Raw genomic sequence first — 20,031 nt, 5'->3', positions numbered from 1 at the left:
TTTTAATTTTTATTTTCTTTAACATTACAAATGTCAACTCGTTAAGTCAAGTTAATTTTTTTCCTGTGTCAAATACCTCATACAGGCAAAGATCTGCAATAATACAGACTAATTTATGTATGTAGAGATTAAGGAAAATTAAAGAATATAATTGAATAATCTATTAGGCTTAGCGTTTTTATTAGTGACAAAGTATATTTTTTTACAACATTTAGAGACGATAACCAAATAAACCTTAAACCGCCTCCAGCTGTATTTCGTAAAACTAAGCCACTGGTTTGAACCAAGTTTAAATATAATTTTTTACTATTGATAAATACATTTTTTTTTAAATATTATATTTATAATTTTTGTAAATTACAATTAAGTCTACTTTCATTTGTGTAATTATATAATTAATTATTGATGAAATGGCTATATATAATTGTTACTTTTTATTATAATTATTAAATTTAAGATATAAAACAAACTGTTGACTAAAAGTTTTAGGCTTTTTAATTTTGTAACGTTTAGGATTATTTATAAACGACCAATTTCATATCTATTCTAATAAAATTAATATCCTCCTAACATAAGCCGTGGGGTTTCGATATCAAAAACTATAAAATATAACCATTTGCATATGTGATACAACAGTTTACGAGTGGTGCGTGTGTGTATACGTGTGGTGGGACAATCCGTTAGGAGTTACGACCGGTGTACGATCAGGATCATAATGAGCAGCTTAATGCGCTTTCAAAGGCAATTATGTGTATAAGTGTGTAGTACATAAAGCTGAATATAAACACTGTCAAATATTTAACTTCTAATTTAAATGTTATTGACTAAACACTGGTTTCTAACCCTTTACCTCTAGATCCAATAATTAATTATTAATACCTGTATATTTAATAAAAAGGTACGAAGGTATAGTTAGATAGACTGAAAAACCCAAAAATAGAATTCCTTAGACATTCTAATTTGAGAGTAACTGCTCGCCCAAACTTATGCGCTGTGCCCGTATATCTACATTCTCCTCAGCAATAGCCTGATACTTGACATTGGTGCCTAGAAATTCCTTGTTACGAGCATTTTCGTATATTTTTCAGAAAGAAAATGGAAATTTGATTATAGTTTTTAAAATATTCAACGAGTGTTTTAATCCTACTGTTGATATTTTTATAGAATATTGTACTGGAATGCCATTCACATTAGAATGTAGGCGACCATGCTTATGTAGATAAATTATTAATAGTCATGATCGAAGAATTAAATGTCTAAGCTTTATATTTGTTAAATTCACATATGGCAAAATTAATTGTAAAATTTATTGAGGGTAGAAAATAAAATGTTGTTATAAATATGTAATATTTTATTCATAATTATTATTACCTATTTTCACAGTTATTTATAAAGTTATATTAATATCAAGTATTACACTAACTTTTGTTTACGAATACCTAATGATTGCTCTATTGAGAAAATTTGATTTCCATTACAATCATCAGATTTGTCCGCTTACAAACTAATATATGACAAAATGGTGTGGTCTATATACAGTACAATCCCAATTCCCTAAAAAAATTGACAAATTCACAATAACAAAAAAAGGATCAAAAACGTAATCTTAAAAATAATTCATTCAACTACGAATCTCGCTTAACAACTGTACAAAATATTACGAGTGGTTTCTTTAAAACGTGCTCCATTATACATCGGCAAAGTGGGCAAATAATTAACGGTACATCACTACTTCAATTATATTTACAAAGTGTCGTTTTACAAAACAAAATATAAACTATATACAACATCATTAAATATTCTCAAATGCTGTAACACATTTAAAACATTTTATATTCAACTAGCCATAATTCAGTTAATACGCGCTGTAGCCGTCGCGTCGCTACAATTAAATAATTTATGTATACCGGCACGTCGCGAGTCACGACGCCTTTTTATACAGAGCCTGTACAATTTGCCTACAATCAGTTTCAGTCACTGATCGAACATGTTTGCAACTAAAATTAATCAGGTAAAAAGCAACGAAATTTTCATTATTACTGTTTAATGTTTTCATTTTGTTCAACAAATAAACGTTTAACTTCCAGAGTCCAACGGAATTCCAAATTCATTTGAGACACTTCACACGTGCCACGATATTACAAAGATCATCCCAATGGGTCTTATTTATGTATATATTACAATATCTTTATGACACCTGCCTATTACTTACCTTTAATTTTATTAAAATAGAAAATTTTTATATACCTACTCAAAATGTAAGAGATTCGACCTATCAACAATGCTGTCATTACAATGGATTTTCATTAATAGTTATATAAAACGACCTCTAATTATACAAATGCTAGTTCCGAACATGATCTAGAGGGCTCTCTTTATTACTATTCATATAATCGTAAACTATTGGTGTTACTAATTATTTTCCGATTGGAGGTTCATTATCATAAGAAAACGATATTACTAGACATACTGTGTTTAGAATGTTACACCCTTCCCCCTCGCGCCACCGACGCGGTCACTTGGCAGTTTGCTTAATATTATATTACCAACATTTTGCACTAAAGTTATTCATTACTTCAAAGAAATGTTTTAATTATGTCAACCGACGTTGAGCCTTTGATCCCTGGATATAAAACTGTGCTCGGTCAATACAGATCCGAGCTTTAAATTAACGGTTAATTGATCTAATTTAAAATTTCAACTACATGATTTTAATTTATTTCATACGCAATAAAATTATAGAAAAATTATTTAAATTTAAATAAAAAATATAACTGTACAAAAATAATTTTAAAATTGATTAAAAAAAATTTTGATTTCATTAAATGTAATAGAGACGAAAACAGAACCCTGTCAATCAAGATTACTATGAAAATCTGTGGTGGTAAAAATATCTAAATCACTAATCGAATAGCTAACACCTTTGGTAATTCATACCGGCTTGAAACATAAAATAAAAATAATATATTACATTATACGTAGCACAACAACATTATAATAATATTACAACTGCAATAATTAACTTGTGACAATCTACATCTTTCGGATAACCACGATTAGAAGACTTAAGACTGAAATGAGAAGTTGAACAGACAATCAAAGTTCACAAACTGCTAGAAGAAGAAAAGAACTACGATATTCACAGACTCTGTCCATCTAACATGGTACAGATATAAAATCATTCCAAAACACTAGCACTAAGCTATCAAGTACAATAGACTCTAGGTTAGTTTTCATAGAAGTTTTTCTTTAAACATAGTTCTATTAAAATTACTAATGTTTAATTGGGTATATATTACAGATTAGATTTAAGATCTTTCATACAAATGAAATTGTAAATATAAATATATGTCGGTTACAAAAAGAATTAGAAAACATATAAAAAAGTAGATAAAATATAAATTGATTTGATTGAATTAAAATTGGCAATGGATCACCATTAAAATTAATCACTACAAGACATGCATAAAAGTGGGAGATTACACTACAGAAAATGAGGTTTTTTTTATGGAGTGTGAGATCACGGAAGAATGATTTTTCTTTTCGAAAGACTACAATGGAAGAAATCTTATACATATGAGTAAAGATGAAAATGAAATGCCCTAACGAGACTAAATCTCAAAAACTATGGTTTCAGTAAAAACCATCTTTGTATTCCGAATTGGACCTTTGCAAGATTGAATTTGTTTATTCTTAATAGTTCCCCGGCTTATCTAATATTTTTTTTATAAATTTTCTTAATGTTTAATTTAACATTTCGATATTCGTACAAAGTCGTGGTAACTTACTCATCCAGATGGTACTCTTGCTACTATAAGATGTTTTTATATATTTCTTCACAACAAATGTATGCCTGATGTTGAAAAATATAACAGGCTACTTTCAATCTAATTGCTTATAATCGTTGTCTTAAAAACAACTTATAGTATAAGGGGCAACACTAAAGTTACCACTCTTTCAATTGATTTACTATAACAACTATTCATAACCCAGCTCAGCTACCCTTCCTAGGGCTAAACATCAAACCTTGACAACAATAACTTGTCCCTATTCAAGCCATCTTACGTACGAGCCATACCATATAATTAATTTACCTAAGTACTGCTTCATCTAAGAATTCTATATGCTTTGAAGAATGAGTTCTATTGGAAAAGAATCCATACATTTCTATTACTGTAAAATTCATCACAAATTTATTGTAATCAAACATTCCATATTAATTGTCCCTAAATGATTAATCTCAAGAGATTTTATGAAAAAAAAATTACATTATTTTGATATCTATCTTATATTATGGCTACAAAAGTAACCTTGTTCAATGACAAATCCCTGTCAAATACATGTTTTAGATGTTGTACTTTTTAATTCATTCAATGGACTTCATTAATCTTTAACAACGGTAAGATCTATTGCAAGTCTGTATTTTAATATATTAAATTAATATCAAAGTATCAAATAAAATTAATGATACGGATTTAATAGTAAAAAAATGTATAAGAAATCAATTTCAATTAAAAAAAATATTTTAATTAATAAACTTGTCTAGATAATAGACTGAATTTTTAAATACATATAAAATAGGTCAACATTATTAATACAGACTTGCAACATTCTTCACACCAACTCCAATAAATAATTTTATTACTATAAATGGTAACCAACACTTTAGATGGCGCACCTATTCATTCACCTATTATCCAGTGCTCCACTTCTCAACACTTCACCACATATAAAACTTCACTGAATATAAAACTTCCAGGACACACTCTCGACAACTGCTAACACATTAATCTGGATCATCTGCAACGTGAAGATCCAGATGGCCGGTCTAGCCGACGGCGGCGGCGGTGTGGTACAACTGCATGAGCACCTGCACGTGTAGCGGTAGGCAAGACAGCCGGTCATGCGTCGTACCATCAAGCGCTAACCACGACAGCGCATTGTAGCCTTCCAAAACATATCTGTAAATATTAACGTTATTACTACTTTGTATAATTTTAATACTGTAAATTTAATTTTATTACTGTAAATCTATAAAGAACTTATTCAGAAATTATATACAGTTACATAACATTGGCCATTACTCGCGATATTCTTCATAAAATCAACATATATAATTATAAATACCGTAAAACGTCGGTGGTGGTGGTTGAATCGAGCGGATGCGTGTTGTGGTCGCGGCGCTGAGTGAGTGACGTGTAGTCGTCATGAGGTGCCACGGAGCACTGCAAGTGCAAGGCGTTTTTGAGGAATGCAGGGCACGCATCACGCAGGTGCCAGCAACTCGCCCACCACCACCCCGGCATGGCGCCCAAGGGCGCCGTAGACACCAGGTACCCCAGCGCCAGCGGCTGCTGCAGGACTGTTCCCACTTGTTCCTGTACATGTACCATTAATGGGATTAAAATATTATTATATTTAAAGTCTTTCAACTAAACACAGCCATTTTACTAACCGGCTGATGTTCATCGTCGCGAGGGTAAGCCCCAGTGGCATTAAGATGTGCATGCCTCGCAGGGCTGCCCTCCCGGCTAGCTTCATCATCGTGCCTCCTGGGAGAGGCGCGCGGACTGCCAGCCGGCCACATGAACATGTCGCTAATGAGCAGATCCGTCATATTCTCTTCGCCCATGTCTTCGTCCACCATGTCCACCAGGCCAAGCAGCATGTCGTTCTCTTCACCGTTGGCGTTCGGCGGCTCGAATGGCATTTGATTTGACTATAACATATTTAACAAGTTATATAAAAATAAAAATAATTCTGATGTTCTAAGCTGCGGAAAGATTACTTATCCCATAAGCTGAAGCTATTATATATAAAACTATTTATTACAGTTTAATTAATAAAAACGCATCAGGAATTTAATTGCCAGTGAAATTTTAGTTTTTCGCATATACGCAGACTGATTTTATTTATTTAAATAATTTATACCTGCGTAGTAGCAGACGTTGGAAATACGAGTATGTGTGTAGCTGTGACGTCTCGAGGCGTATGCAGATGCGACTGAATAGAAGCCTGCGAGAAGCGTTCATCTGGTGTGAAACGGTCGGCCATGAGACGCAGGCAGGAATCGGGCTCCGTTGAAACGAGGCAGGCGGACAGGATACAGGGGGCGCCGGTTGGATACAACAGCGAACAGCTACCACACATCTCGCGGAGCATATTCGAGGCGCGATTTAGGTTAGGTCGAGATAGTAGCCAGCTCCATCCTGTAAAGTGATTACTTTCATGAGATGATAGGTAAATTAAATTAATTTTCATTTTTTTTATTCATTGATACTTGAATTGCATAATGTACATATTGGTATATAAATCGCTATATTCATACATTACTATCTAGATATAACTCCAAAGATTTTATTTAAAATACAAGCAAATTTTACTAAATGTTGTTAGCCAAAGATTTTATAATTGTTGGAAAAACATTTTTTTTTTTTTATGTTTCTTTATTTGTGTACCTTTAAGTTCACCGTGGCCGATTCTTCCGACACGACCAACGACAAGACGCCAGGGCTGAACTGATTGCGACATAACACCCAAAGTGAAGTCCATCAACTTTGTTAAACCTAGCCTCCGCGCCGGGCCGCCTCTCTTCCGTCTCGATCTATTATAGAATAAGAAAAATTACAGCTTTTTTTATTATATATTTTATTGGTGCAGTTTCATTTTTTGAAAGAATGTGTTATATTTAAGTTTATATAATTGATGTTAATATACATAGGGTTTTTTACCTGGCGGGCACGTGTATGTTGATAGCGGCGGTATCGAGCAGTTCGCCGCGGGCGTCAGTGGCGGCGGCCAGCAGCCAGCGCTGGTCGTGCGACAAGCAGTAAGCCAGGAATAACACAGCACTCTGCTCGCCGCAGGTCGTGCCCCACGTCTCCGCCACCTCCTTGAGCGCACGCGGAGGTGCCAGCACCCATGCGGGAGAGAATAGCTTGTATGGTGCGCGGTTTTTCTCCTGTGCATACAAAAATAATGTTTTAATGATGACAATGATAGCGAATATTAACTAGAGTTAATAAAAGTTCAAAATCGTAAAACAAATAAAAAATAAAAAACTTTTATAACCTATTATTGTTCTTTTCTAGGGCAAAATTTTTTCACTGCCATAACATATATAATTAATAAATACTACTTACATCTTTCGAGCTAAGGAAGAGGTTGGCATTGGCAGCGGTGCCGAAGCCCGTCAGAGACTTGCCGGCTGGTGAGTGCGAGAGCAGCCTTCGGGCGCTGCTGAACACGCTGAAGGCCAGCGCGCGCACCTCCGTGCCGCCGCCCGCACCGCCACCGATGCCGCCTATGTCTGTGCTTCCTAACGCACCCCATGTCTCACAGACTCCTTCTAATGATATTATCTGTGCGATATAGAATTTAAAAATTTGTTAAGTGACCATAACAAAAATCGACATATTTTAGAGATATTAAAATAATAACAGTACGCAACTTCATTTGTGGAGTGTTAGATTAATTTGCGTTTTATTAACATCCTCACGAAAATTGAATACGCATGGCACATATGTCCCAAAAGTTACATGTCTACGACTAATATTAGTCATAGCTATTAGAGCAATATAATACCTTGATGAGCGGGTTGTGGTGGTGCAGGTGGTGATGCGCCTGAGCCGCGAGCCGCAGCAGCGCGGTGAGCGCGCGCGGGCGGTGCGCGTGCGCGGCGGGCGGCTCTACTACGTATAACACGAGCGCTGGCGCGCCCGCCTCGTCCTCCTCCCAAGCAGCACTGCTGGGCAGACCACTGCTCTCCGCCTCGTGTTCGCCCGCCGTCGCACCTGCTCCGCTGCAGCCGCCGGGAGTGCCAGGCATCTCCGGCGCCGTAGGGGGTCGCATTGAACCCGAATTGTTTGCTGAAGGGCAAATTTATCATTATTTTTGTGTGTAAAGTATGTATGTATATATATATTTTACTCTATTATTATAAAATAAAACCTACTTTCGAATAATGTTCGGTCAACATTTAGCGCAGCTAGCTGCGGTACGAGGTTCGATCGCAAAGTCTCCGCATAAGCTTTCATATATTCTCCTAATCTTCCAGGAGGTAGCTCTCCCGTCCATTCTTCATAGTTTGAATCCCTAAAATATATGCATATTATGAATGATAAATAACGTTCAGATAAATAATATGGTTTATATAATTAAAATAACAGAACTTTTAAAGTTTTAGTAATGTAAAAACACAATAACATGGTTTTTAAACCATAAAGTATTTAAAAATATGTAATAAACTTTTTATTGTGAATTGTAAATCTGACTTACCGTTCGCCGTCGCTAGGCGCCGTCTTCACGATACCGTCACGCGCTATCCTAGCAATAGGTTGATGTCTACCCAGCCGACAAGACTCGTAGGCCGCCGATAACTCCCGGAAGAACGTTTTGATTGGTTCCGACAAGTAATCGCCGTCCGCCGCCAATACGACGTAGGCCACGTCTCGAGCGTACGAATAAGGTTCAAGCGACAGTCGCTCCCAGTGCCGCAGGGCGTACGGCGACAGCGAGATCCAATCCCGGTCGTGTCCAACCAACAGAGGAGGCACGGGTTGCGGCTCGCACAGGTCCTCGTTGCCGCGGCCGGCCAGGCGGTGGAACTGCCGCCACGTCAGCGGGCCCGTTACGCCGTCCCACATACGAGCGCCGCAACAACGCTTTTGTATCGCGTCTTGGAGCAACGGCCGAAGGCGACGCATTAATCTGTCACAATTGAATAAATACTGTAAACATTTTCTCTCCAATAAAATTGTTTTTTAAATTGATCTACTAAATACATAAAAAAATAGACGTGCGTGAAATGAATGTAGAGGTATTTCCGAGAAGCGTAATTCTTTCCATCTTGTATTGTCTTGTATTAATTCTGGAAAAATTCTCAATAGTAAACACTTTAATATTTTATTGTATTTTTTTGTAACCGTCTGTTTATTTACATCTACTACAAGATAACTCATTAAGGAAAAAGGGAATACCTGACGACATCTCTCGAGGAGCGCGGCGCTCGTGCACCGATGAAGGGCCAACGATGCACCGCAGCGCCGGTGCCGGCAGTGGCGGCGGTGGCGGGGGTGGGTGCGGGTAACGACGCGGCTGCGCCTCCTGCCGCTGCGCGTAACGCTCGCGCCGCTGCTGCTCCACCGTCGGAGTACCTGGGAGGTACGGGAGGCGCATTGTAGCATCGGTCAAATGGCATGCAATGGCCACTAGTACATGTAGCAGACAGTATGGGCGACTAACTCGAGCAGGTTGAGGCGCAAGTGGTCGGGCGAGTGTGCGGAGGCGCGGCGCGCGGCGCGGGCGAGGGCCGAGGCGGCGCCGCCGGCGGGCGCCGCGCACTGCGCCACCACCACGCCGGCCACGTCGCCCAGCGTACCGCGACCGCTGCGCCCGCCCGGTTCCTCCGCTATACCCGTGATCTCCATCTCATCCTGCAGAAGGTTAGTGTCAACTTTAAATTACTATATAACTCTATATATATTTAATCAAATATCGATAGCTGCGATGGAATTTTGAAATTAAATGTCCACAATTTGAATAGTAATTTTTACCCTTCTTCATTTTGGTCAAAATTACCTCGTAAAACAGCCCCGCTCGATGCGCCAGTCGACGGTTAACAATAGCACTGAAGCCACACGAACATCGAGAAGGCTCATCGTCAACACTGCCTCCCCAATCACCTCCCGGCAGATACGTTCCTGCATCCGCACCGCGAATATTGCCAACCATCTGTTAATAAAACAATATATCATTTAAATTATAATAAATTATGATAATCCCATAAGAATGATTTTATACAGCAATCGTTTCGTTTGACATATATCGAATGAAATTCTGCCTTCGAGAAAGCCTCGCAAAATGCAATTAAATGCGAGTACTACCTAATTTTATTACGTATTATAGTAGTTTTTCTTACCCTTGCGCCGGCATTGCACACACAGAGCGTGCAACTATCGAAGTTATGGTCTCGGAAGACATTGAGCACGGTGTCTGCTAGTAGCACATTGAGTAATAATGGGCAGGCTGGCGCAGCAGCGCGTGGCGAAGCGGGCGATGTACTAATCGCAGAAGGGGCTGCGGATGAGGGCGCGCCCGGTCGCCGGGGCGACGCACGCGTCTCCGTACTGGAGGTGGCGCCACTGTTGACGCGTTCGTTGCTGGACGATATCGATCGCTTCACACCACTGGTGCTGTTATTGCTACTTGTAGTATTACTTCCACCTGAATCGAAACGATATATTCTAAGAATCTTGTTTCCGATATTTAAATAAGATACAAGTATGAAATTAAAAAATCGTACTATTTGTATTGGACGACTCCGTTCGGTGCGGCTGCGCATGCTCATCACGTTCGGAGTCCTGTTTGGCGCGTTGCCAGCGCGGCCGGTATACTGCGTGTGGTGGTAACGCCACCGGAGGCAACATCTGGCTCGGAAGAGTAGTCAGAGGCGCATACTTGGACGAACCAACATACTTGCATATCGTAGGCGGTTTGAACACATATGACCAATCCTGTGAAAAGTGCAAGGGTATAATATATAATCACGTGATCATCTTATAAACTTGTGTATTATTGCCGGTATCACTGGGTCAAGCAATATCATAGTTCATACTGAACTTATATTATCTTATACCAAAAAACCTTTTTAATATATGTATCCTACAAACTTTAATTACTTTTATGTATGTACATCATACAAATAAATGTATATAAAATTAAAGAAATATATATACCTCAATAGGGTCGGGAGGCGGTGACCCATGCGCGCGGTGGCCGTGCACGTGCGAGTGCGCATGCGCATGTGTCTGCTGGGCGTCGTCGGGCGGGGAGAAGCCCGGAGAGGGTTGCGCATGCGCCTCCATGCTCGGTGGCGTGGGGAACATCTTGCTCAGCTCTTCGGCGCGCACGCAGCGACCACTCAGGCACCGCGTCTCCTCCATTGACTTGTTCGAATCGGGCGGCGTTTGCACTTGTAGCTAAAACGATTAATAATGCATCATTACTTCATCAAATAAAAGTTTTACACACAAAACTAATATGTACTGAATTTGTAATTGAATGTAATTATTTATTTTTAAAAATTATAGAGCTCAAGAGATTCAAAAGATAGCATGCATTCTAATATTATAAGAGTAGATAATAAAAAGGGTACACTCACAAGTCTTACCGTCTCATCACCACTGGCCGCATCGTCCGAATTATCAAATATTTGTTCCAGGTCCTTCAGAGTCGGACATAAGCCGTCCGACGTAAAAAGATTCTTGTACTCTTTTGCATCCTCCTAGAATTAAAGGCGAATACAAAATACAATTTTAATTTCAGTTACATCATATAACTAAAAAAAAACAATGGGTTATGTCATAATATTATTTTCTTACTTGGAGTTTGATTATGTATAAGATAACTTTTAAAAGCAATTCCTGAAAACTGCTTTGTAATTTTAGACTCTAAATTATCCGTAAAGTACTTTCAGGAATAAAATGAATGTTGGGCAAACTATGAGAGGCGCCGGGTCATTATGGAGTACTGACGTGGTCCTGCTTTTCGTGTTTGATGTGCGCGTGCAGCGCGTAGTCGCGGAGGGGCGTGGCGGGCAGGCGCGTGTGGTCGTGCCCCGCGTACAGGTCACCGGCGGCCACGCCCAGCGCCAGCTCCTCGCTGAACGTGCCCTCCGCGCTTTTGAACCGCTTCACAGGGTGCTCCAGCCTGTGCCCAACGAGATATTTAGTATAGGAAACACATTTATACATAGCCATTATTCCGATTCTAATCAGTAGTAATAATGTAAGATGTTAAGGAATCATATAAATTATTTGCTAGATGTATAGCCAAAGGCTTAGCAGTCACGGTCATCTACTAGGCACTAGACTCAGCATCCTGCTCTGCCTATGACGATACCAGTTAATAATACATTAACAGTATTACTACAATAATTACAATATTTAAAATAAAGCATACATGTAGCCAATATTTAACACAAACAACCATAAGCTTAAAAGTTGTTGATGCGCTTATTGGTCACCAACAGATATTATAGCGAGATAACGATTCACATTGAATAGTACATGACTCCGATCCAAACATGTATTGACTCGCTTATAGTTTAAGAATCAGTAAAGAAAATAACAATTAAATACTATAATAATTATGTAAAAAATGCAAAGAAAATTATAACAAATAATTCTAGTGTCCTAAAATAATACTATAATATAACTACAGTACCTGATAGCCATATTATAGCGTTGAAAACGTAACTAACATTATTTACAGTATATTTTTTGCTATTTAAAATTTATACGAATATTGACATATATACATCAAATATATATAATATATTGAGACTTGCATTCATTATTAGCTCGCAGCAAGTCATATGCGGCGTGAATACTGCTAATTGTATACTGTTCTTGCCATGTTTATGTATGATAATATATAGTTTTACAGCCGCACCTATTTACGGCACGCAAGGCATGGTAAATAATGACAAAGAATGCTTGCTTCTAATCCGAAGCGTGATTCTCACATGTATAGCGTACGTTGCACAAATGATCTCTCACGAGTCGCTATCAAACAATCCTAAGATTAGAGGGGAGTGTAGGGTTAGGTGTTGCGGGTACATAGGATATATTCATGCTCTTGCACGTGTTGTCTTATGTGTACGTGTTATAGCTCACCATGCGTGTACGGTGGTGTAGTCGTACAGCATGTGCAGCGAGTGTTCGTCTTCCAGCGGGTCGAGGCGCTTCTCGGGCGCGGGCAGCGCGGGCCGCCGCAGCAGCTCCGCGGGCGCGCTGGCTCCGCCGGGCGAGCCCGCACTCGCCGCGCCGCCGCCGCCGGGGGACTCACCCTGACATAAAGGTTATAATTAGTCTAGCTGTTTTATAATTTATTTTTTTAGTACATTCACCATCTATACTTCTCTACAAGAGTACATCTATATAATATTCATAAAAAATCGAATAGATTGCGGTACCTGCGCATAGTTCTTGTGCGGGGGAGCAGAGGGGGGCGCGGGTGTCGGTGGCGCCAAAGGGTCGGGCGTCGGCGCCGGCGTATGCAGCGTCGTCGGTACATTGACCTAAGAATACAAAAAAAAAACAATGTGACAATAATTTCAAAGGCGACGTCAAAAAAAAAAGTCAGGCGTCGTCGTCGTTGGCACCTGGTGCGCCGCCAGCGTGGTGAGCGTGGAGAGCGCGGCGTGCGCGTGGTGCGGCGAGGGCGCGCCGGCGGGGGACGCGCCGCCGCAGCTGCCCGGCGAGCACGCGCCGCCGCCGCCCGTGCAGCCCGACCCGCACCCGCTGGCCCTGGCAACATAAGGCACGGATTGGAATGTGGCGCTTAGCGACTGCGTCACCACTCCGCGAGTCGGCACATGACCTCCGAGAGACCACCCTGTAGCCTGCTAGTTTAACATTTTCCAAATGCTGACATCGCGAGGTGCTCTATGAATATTGTTACGCAGAAGAAAATTTATATTTTTTTTAAGAATATATTGGAACGTTTGAGCGCAGTAGCAGTCATGTGGCCGACTCTGTATTTATCATAAATGAAAACTGAGTTTCCTTTAAGAATTTACAGAAATATTAAAAACCACACACACAATCACTGACACTGCCCATCATGATGAATGAAATCAGCATTTTATTCGGAATTATGAAATGAATCGAGCGAGTTAAGAGTATTGAGATGAGGTAGATGTTATTATGCATGTATGACGAAATGGACAGACGCATTACCTAACATTGACACATCTAACATAATGTCGAACATAGAAATAAAAAAAAAAACATTTACGAGGTACTTTTTATTTTATGTTTTATTTTATCACTATTATACATTTTCTATTTCCATGTTATTTACAAAGTGACTACGTGTTGTATTCTGGAATAAAGTATGAAAAGATTTTGTAAGTTTCATATGATGTGTATTTTTTTTTTTGGTTTCATTATTTAAATGATATATTGGAGCACTCAAAATAAAATTTGAATTAGTTGAAGAATCTCATCATTATTATTATTAGACATTTTTCTATATATATATATGTAATATAATATAACTTGATATACAAAATACACAAACATGCAATTTACCATAAATATACATGCTTATAATTCTACAGAGGCAATATAAAATATATGATTTTGAGGCAATAGGGCATGCGGTAAAAAGGTGTTGCATTATTCGTGTGTGTGGTGATATGTTAAGATGTTTCAGATAGCTATGCTGGATGGAAGTTACACGCAAGGCTAACATGTCACTCGACAATACTTACTTGGAATCAGATGTACACCAGGTTACGTTTGACGTTTAGTTTAAACTTGTCGTCACTTTATTTATTCTTCTGTCGATATAAAAAAAGTCGACTTACCTTGTGGTTGTAGTCTGTGGTGCTGCATTTTCGAGGACCTAGAGGGTCAATACTAGAGTCCGTCAACTTTATAGATAATAATATTTAAAAGTAATACGGCCATAGAATCAAACTCAATGCTCACGTGACGTGGTGCCCCTCGCCGTGCGGCCGCGCGCGTGGCGCCAGACAGTCGACAGAGGTACGTACCTGGCGAGCAGCGCGGGCGCGAGCGGCGCGGCGGGCGCGGCGGGCGCGGCCCCGGGGCGCCGTCGCGGCGGGGGCGCGCGGCGATGGAAGGGCGGCGGGCGCGGGCGCGCGGCGCGGCGGCGCCGCCACCTGCACAACACAACGCTAGTGCGCCCGCGCCGCACACCCGCCCCTGTCACACTCTACCGGCCGCTCCTACCGCGCGAGCGTTATCTATGCTTTGACCGACCGTCGTTTCGAGGGCCTCGCCGACGACGCTCGGTTCCGAGTCTCGATTGCTCTTTACGCCCACGAGTCATATTACAGTATCGAGAAGGAAAGACTTATGTTTTATAAAAACGTGCAAGTACTTTTTACGAAAGGGATAGAACGAATTAAATATTTATGCTATCTACTTGTATTAAGTTCACGTAATTGATAAATTACGTTTCGTTGCGACCTCTACTGAAGCGAATATTCAAAATAATTAGTTACGCTCGTATCGAGTGTGACAGAAGCTTGTACGCATCGGATACAGTGACTGAGATGTTAAAAACAAAAGAAAATGGAAAACAAAACATTAAGTGTTAATATAATTTAAAACATAAACATCTCAGCCATGCATATATATATATAATATATAAGAAGTCTAACGATCACGTCTCACTGAGAGGTGTCCGTTAGTGAAGCTTATATCCCTCTACAGTCTAAAATCTATAATAAAATACTTGTGACTATTCATACTGTATAAAACATTCACATACATAACATCTACCTATCTATCTACAGAACAACACCCGTCTGGAAAATCGCTCTTTTCTTACAGAAAATTTCGTCGACAACCGTCTATACGAATACAATATATTTTAGAATAATGTTATTAAAACATCTTTTAGAATGTGATCGACGGAACTTTACCGTAGTAAATACAGTTTGCATTTCATAAATAAATATGTTACATAATAATTGCTTAATACATAACATACATAAATACGCAAACACAAGGTTCGAAAATCTACTGCTATGTAAGTAAATATACTGCATTTGACTACTGCATACATAATATATACTTATATTGAAAATGAAAAATATGCATTACACATTTTTAACAAGATCATCAAGAATCTAATTATACAAATAATTGTATTTGAGTATTACTTATATTGTCATGTACAAATAACGAACATGGCGAATAGAATACGAAGTAACGAGATCAAGGTCAAGGAATTTAAAAATTTAAAATAATGCATATTTCTTTATTCATTTCGAATCATAAGAATCTACAGCGGTAGCTCGGAGCATGTATCGTTTTGAAGCACTCACTTGGCGCAGGTACAGGGCGTCTTCCTGGTGGGGTCTACGAAATCGTCGTTCGCGTCGCCCGACAACTCCGCGTAACACAATTCCGCCGTCTGTAAGAATCAAGTGTTCAATTATTAAATGCCGTAAGATAAATATGTTCAAATAGATACGGTATAGGTAAATTAAGCAAATATATCACAAAGCTGTTTACTATGGTGTCAAACAGACAACAAAGAATGATTAAATAAAAAATGCACATGCGGTAATAGAGAAAATACAATTGTACGAAAACTTATTTCGAATTATGTATGCTATCTCAAACATAATTCAGAAGTGAAGTTTTCTTTGATTAATATCGGAAGTTAACTCGGAAATATTCATGAATGAAGAAGAGTTCCGTTTCCAACTTCCTTCGAGACGAGCGTCCGCAGCGTACCTGGTGCGGGCGCGGCGCGGCGAGCGCGGCCAGCGCGCGCGTGGCGAGGCGCGCGGCGGTGGGCGGCGCGTCGCGCGGCGCCTCCATCTCCGTCACCAGCACGTACGGCACCGGGTAGCGCATGCGCACGCCGCCGCACTCCACCTGGTGCATTGACAACAAAGTTATTTAGAAACAATGTGATGGTTGATGGACAGAACATTTACATATATGTTCCATATATTTTTATTTTAGAAAAGTGATCTAGTCAATGGACCGCCTGATGGTGAGTGCTCGCTATATACGCAAGCCAAAGCTTTTTTAAAGATTAAAATATCTGAAATTGGTTTTTAAAAAAGATATTTTTTGACAATATAATTGACAAATTATGTAAGTGTTGTCACCTCGACGGCGCCGCAGCCCTGCTCGAGCGGGTAAAGGTGTCGCCAGGCGTCCAGCAGACGCGCCGTGGCCGCATCACCGTCCCCCCACTCGCGACCCGTCACGCGTCCCTCCAGACCGAAGGGAGCCAGGATCACTGTTATCAGAGAAATAAGGTCACTTCGATGTTACATCAATGATAGCATTAAAACGAAAATAATGTGATAATATCTATATATGATTACAAAAAATATATTTGTCTCTCTCTTCTACGCCTGTAATTTAAAAAATAAAGAAGATGGAAATTTTAAAAACCCTAAAAATTAACTTAAAACCGATTTTTAAACTTGATGTTGTATGAATTTTAAAAATATATTTAATATCATAGCTATAAATATTTTCATACTATCAACTAAAATAAACAGCATAATAGTATTCATAAATATAGTTACCGGGTTAACAAAATTACATGTATGTATGTAGACTGTTGGGTATGTAGTGTTTATTTGCTTTCTATGCCATTTATAAATGCAGTTTACAGTTACTATGATTACAACTTAAAACGTCAAGTGATATGCAACTTAACTGCATATTCGATACACTCGTAACTTGCAGCTATTTTGCAAATGAGCTGCAGTAGCTTGACTCGTGTGATCTCAATGTTCGAACCGGTTGAAACTTGATTTGCACAGTCCTAGTTACTGCAAACTCACCCTTGTTATCCCCACGCGAGTGCAGGCGCGCGAGACGCTTGGCGGTGAGGGTCCGCACGGGCGGGTGCTGGCGGACGTCCACGGACGCACACACCGTACTCTCCCCGTGAAGGAAGAACGCGAACGAGAACGACAGGTGCCATGGACTGGAAAACGAAATTAGAAAGTTACTTACTGTAAAATAATGTTCGAGAGACTATTCTATCGGGCTCGAAGGACCAATTATTGCTTTTTAAGAATATCAAATTAATTATATTGTTTGAAGGGGAACGAAGTCTCACTCTGATGTCTTAACGAGTGCAACACAGAGATCTTCATGTTATTGTTGGAAGCGAGCCCACGTGTTACCACGAGTGCTTATTTGAAACAGCTTAGTGAGTGCAGCTGGTTCAAATATAAGCTTCCGTTGTATATAACAAACAAATTAAAAATATATTGTGTTTTAAATTTACTTGAACGTTTTTTTTAATTACAATCAGAACAAGTACCTTTTGCCAACATCCTCTTCGTCGCCATCATATGGTTGAACGAACCACTTCCCGAGCCTCACAAAGTCCCGCGACAGCAGACATCTGTAAAATGAAAGAATAAAAAATAACGTGAGAACAATGTTCTGTCGAATACATATTTTTTATTTACCTTAATATTAAAATCATTGTTGAAAATTCCCATTACTTATTATTATTTTGTTAAAAATAAAATGACATAATATAATAATTTCATATTTTAAGCTATGTTTAAGAGATCTTATTATTTAATAAAATGTTTTATACAAATAATTATTTCTATTCAATTGAATAGTTAAAAAAACTACGCTATTTCGCATTTTATTTCATTTAAGACAGATATGTCAATAAAACTCTTTTCAGTAACAGTTAATTATTCTAATTATATGGAAAAAAAAAAAATCAAATCAAGCACAATATTTTTTAACAAATTTAAATACTAAGCTTATTTTATTCGAGACAAAATAAGTACAAAATCGGTAGCGATCTTGTATATTTATGATGAGGGTGTTTGTTACACGAATGAATATTACACACTTATCGATTTATTGCCGTTACGAATTTCTTTGTGTATGCATGTGTAATTATGTAATTGTTCGCTGTGAACCTAATGCTTCGTTATATTTACGCCAGAGACGTATTAAACGTGTAGTGTTTTAGACATGGTAATAACAAACAAACAATTAATAAATAGGCCATGAAGATTAATTATATAAAACATTTTATACATTGTATACTGATCTTGGGATTTATACTAATAAAATATATTTTGAATTATCATATAATAAAATGTATTAAAAAAATTAAAGACGAATTTTGTAAATCAATTAAATTAAAATAAAGACAAAGCAATGAGTTAATAACGATCGTATAAATATTATTTATGGAACAAAATATTCTAAAGAAGAAGATCGGTTGTAAAACACTAAACATGCTAATAAATTTATATGGCCGCCTTTAAACGGATGACAAGACATTATAAAATATATTAATTTTATTTAAGCTCTCTTTTAAACGGCAACACCGCTTATAAATATTTGCTAACACCGCCGTTTAATAAGACAACCTTTTATCTACCGCATCGCAGCAACACTCGCAATGAGGGATCCGACGACATTAATAGCCTTTAAAAAATAAAAACTAAAGTGAAAAAAAAAGTTGAAACGTTCGTCCCTTCATTACAACACGTATCGTAAAATTGTCGCGATCGTCGGCGCACGCATTGTTTCTTTGACGTGCCGCCGTCGGGGTCAACGACTCGTCTGGATTTCGTTCATATCCGAGCCGGCCTGGCCGATACCGCTCTAAGAACTCACTCCATTTATCGTTTACACAAAGCACTCGGGTTATTGACTAGGATGTTGAAATAAAGTGCAGTGGTTGTGTGAAAAATTAACTAACGTAAGAGGTGTAATGACCTTGACGATAAACAACAAAACACCGGGCGTTCGCTGATTATTTACACATACATACACAATTTGCTCTACTATTTTCATTAAACTTTCAGTACTATATACATATATTTATATGTACTTATTAAAAATAATTAGAGGCGATGATGCGCATTGATCATTCATAATTCTAACAATTAAATTAATAATAATAGGTATAACAGAACAATTTTTAAACGTTTAAGCCTAGATCAGGTTGAATAGCCAAGACCTGTAGAAAGGTCAAACATTTTCAGAACACCCCAACGGCCGATTCAACGACCTTCGCGTAACGATGACGTCGGGCGATGCGCCCGCGCAGCCCGCACGCCAGGTGCAAAACATAATAATTGTGCGCAATGCACGATTACGAATTGCGATTGATCTAGCGGAAATAAATTAAAGCTCAAAAAAGTGCCAATAAATTATTATTATTATTGATACCTATTTTACCGATTCTAAGCGAATTCAACACATTAATTAGAATATGAGGCTTAACTAATTAATTGTTTATTGATTACTGTACAATTATATGGGTCGGATATTTTATAAATAGCATAATATCCGAAGACACGTGTGTATGTAATTCTATTTATTACATCAACGAAACAAAAGATTAATTGTTAACAACTACAAAAAGACGTGTCTGGCGGAAGAAACTCATGTAAAATCTCTATTTTAAACTTTAAATTTGATATAATATTATTTTAAATATATTATATAACGTTAGTATATCATGTAC

The 20,031-nt window shown here is 38.5% G+C and overlaps 1 protein-coding gene across 3 annotated transcripts in view; it reads right to left on the bottom strand.

Annotated features, from left to right (window-relative positions):
• Nucleotides 1-1,330: 1,330 nt before the first annotated feature.
• The window catches only part of LOC113396246 (mediator of RNA polymerase II transcription subunit 13), a 60,645-nt gene continuing 41,944 nt past the window's right edge, over nucleotides 1,331-20,031 (bottom strand). For 2 of the 3 annotated variants that reach the window (XM_064215476.1, XM_064215477.1), the window contains 26 exons: nucleotides 17,842-17,925; nucleotides 17,354-17,499; nucleotides 16,664-16,797; nucleotides 16,281-16,424; nucleotides 15,866-15,954; nucleotides 13,166-13,310; nucleotides 12,977-13,081; nucleotides 12,678-12,850; nucleotides 11,535-11,709; nucleotides 11,162-11,284; nucleotides 10,737-10,979; nucleotides 10,304-10,514; nucleotides 9,920-10,224; nucleotides 9,580-9,732; nucleotides 9,244-9,434; nucleotides 8,979-9,155; nucleotides 8,278-8,709; nucleotides 7,955-8,094; nucleotides 7,585-7,868; nucleotides 7,143-7,361; nucleotides 6,732-6,961; nucleotides 6,459-6,604; nucleotides 5,932-6,209; nucleotides 5,456-5,719; nucleotides 5,128-5,378; nucleotides 1,331-4,961 (listed from right to left, as the gene is read on the bottom strand). In XM_064215476.1, coding sequence (XP_064071546.1) covers nucleotides 4,829-4,961; nucleotides 5,128-5,378; nucleotides 5,456-5,719; nucleotides 5,932-6,209; nucleotides 6,459-6,604; nucleotides 6,732-6,961; nucleotides 7,143-7,361; nucleotides 7,585-7,868; nucleotides 7,955-8,094; nucleotides 8,278-8,709; nucleotides 8,979-9,155; nucleotides 9,244-9,434; nucleotides 9,580-9,732; nucleotides 9,920-10,224; nucleotides 10,304-10,514; nucleotides 10,737-10,979; nucleotides 11,162-11,284; nucleotides 11,535-11,709; nucleotides 12,678-12,850; nucleotides 12,977-13,081; nucleotides 13,166-13,310; nucleotides 15,866-15,954; nucleotides 16,281-16,424; nucleotides 16,664-16,797; nucleotides 17,354-17,499; nucleotides 17,842-17,925 — 4,975 coding nt within the window. In that variant the 3' untranslated portion in view covers nucleotides 1,331-4,828. The remainder of the gene's footprint in view (nucleotides 4,962-5,127; nucleotides 5,379-5,455; nucleotides 5,720-5,931; nucleotides 6,210-6,458; nucleotides 6,605-6,731; nucleotides 6,962-7,142; nucleotides 7,362-7,584; nucleotides 7,869-7,954; nucleotides 8,095-8,277; nucleotides 8,710-8,978; nucleotides 9,156-9,243; nucleotides 9,435-9,579; nucleotides 9,733-9,919; nucleotides 10,225-10,303; nucleotides 10,515-10,736; nucleotides 10,980-11,161; nucleotides 11,285-11,534; nucleotides 11,710-12,677; nucleotides 12,851-12,976; nucleotides 13,082-13,165; nucleotides 13,311-15,865; nucleotides 15,955-16,280; nucleotides 16,425-16,663; nucleotides 16,798-17,353; nucleotides 17,500-17,841; nucleotides 17,926-20,031) is intronic. The other variant, XM_026634119.2, reaches the window with a different exon arrangement.

This window comes from Vanessa tameamea, chromosome 8 (assembly GCF_037043105.1).
Source record: "Vanessa tameamea isolate UH-Manoa-2023 chromosome 8, ilVanTame1 primary haplotype, whole genome shotgun sequence".
Taxonomy (NCBI): Eukaryota; Metazoa; Arthropoda; class Insecta; order Lepidoptera; family Nymphalidae; genus Vanessa; species Vanessa tameamea.
This window is presented reverse-complemented; position numbering and strand designations above follow the sequence as displayed.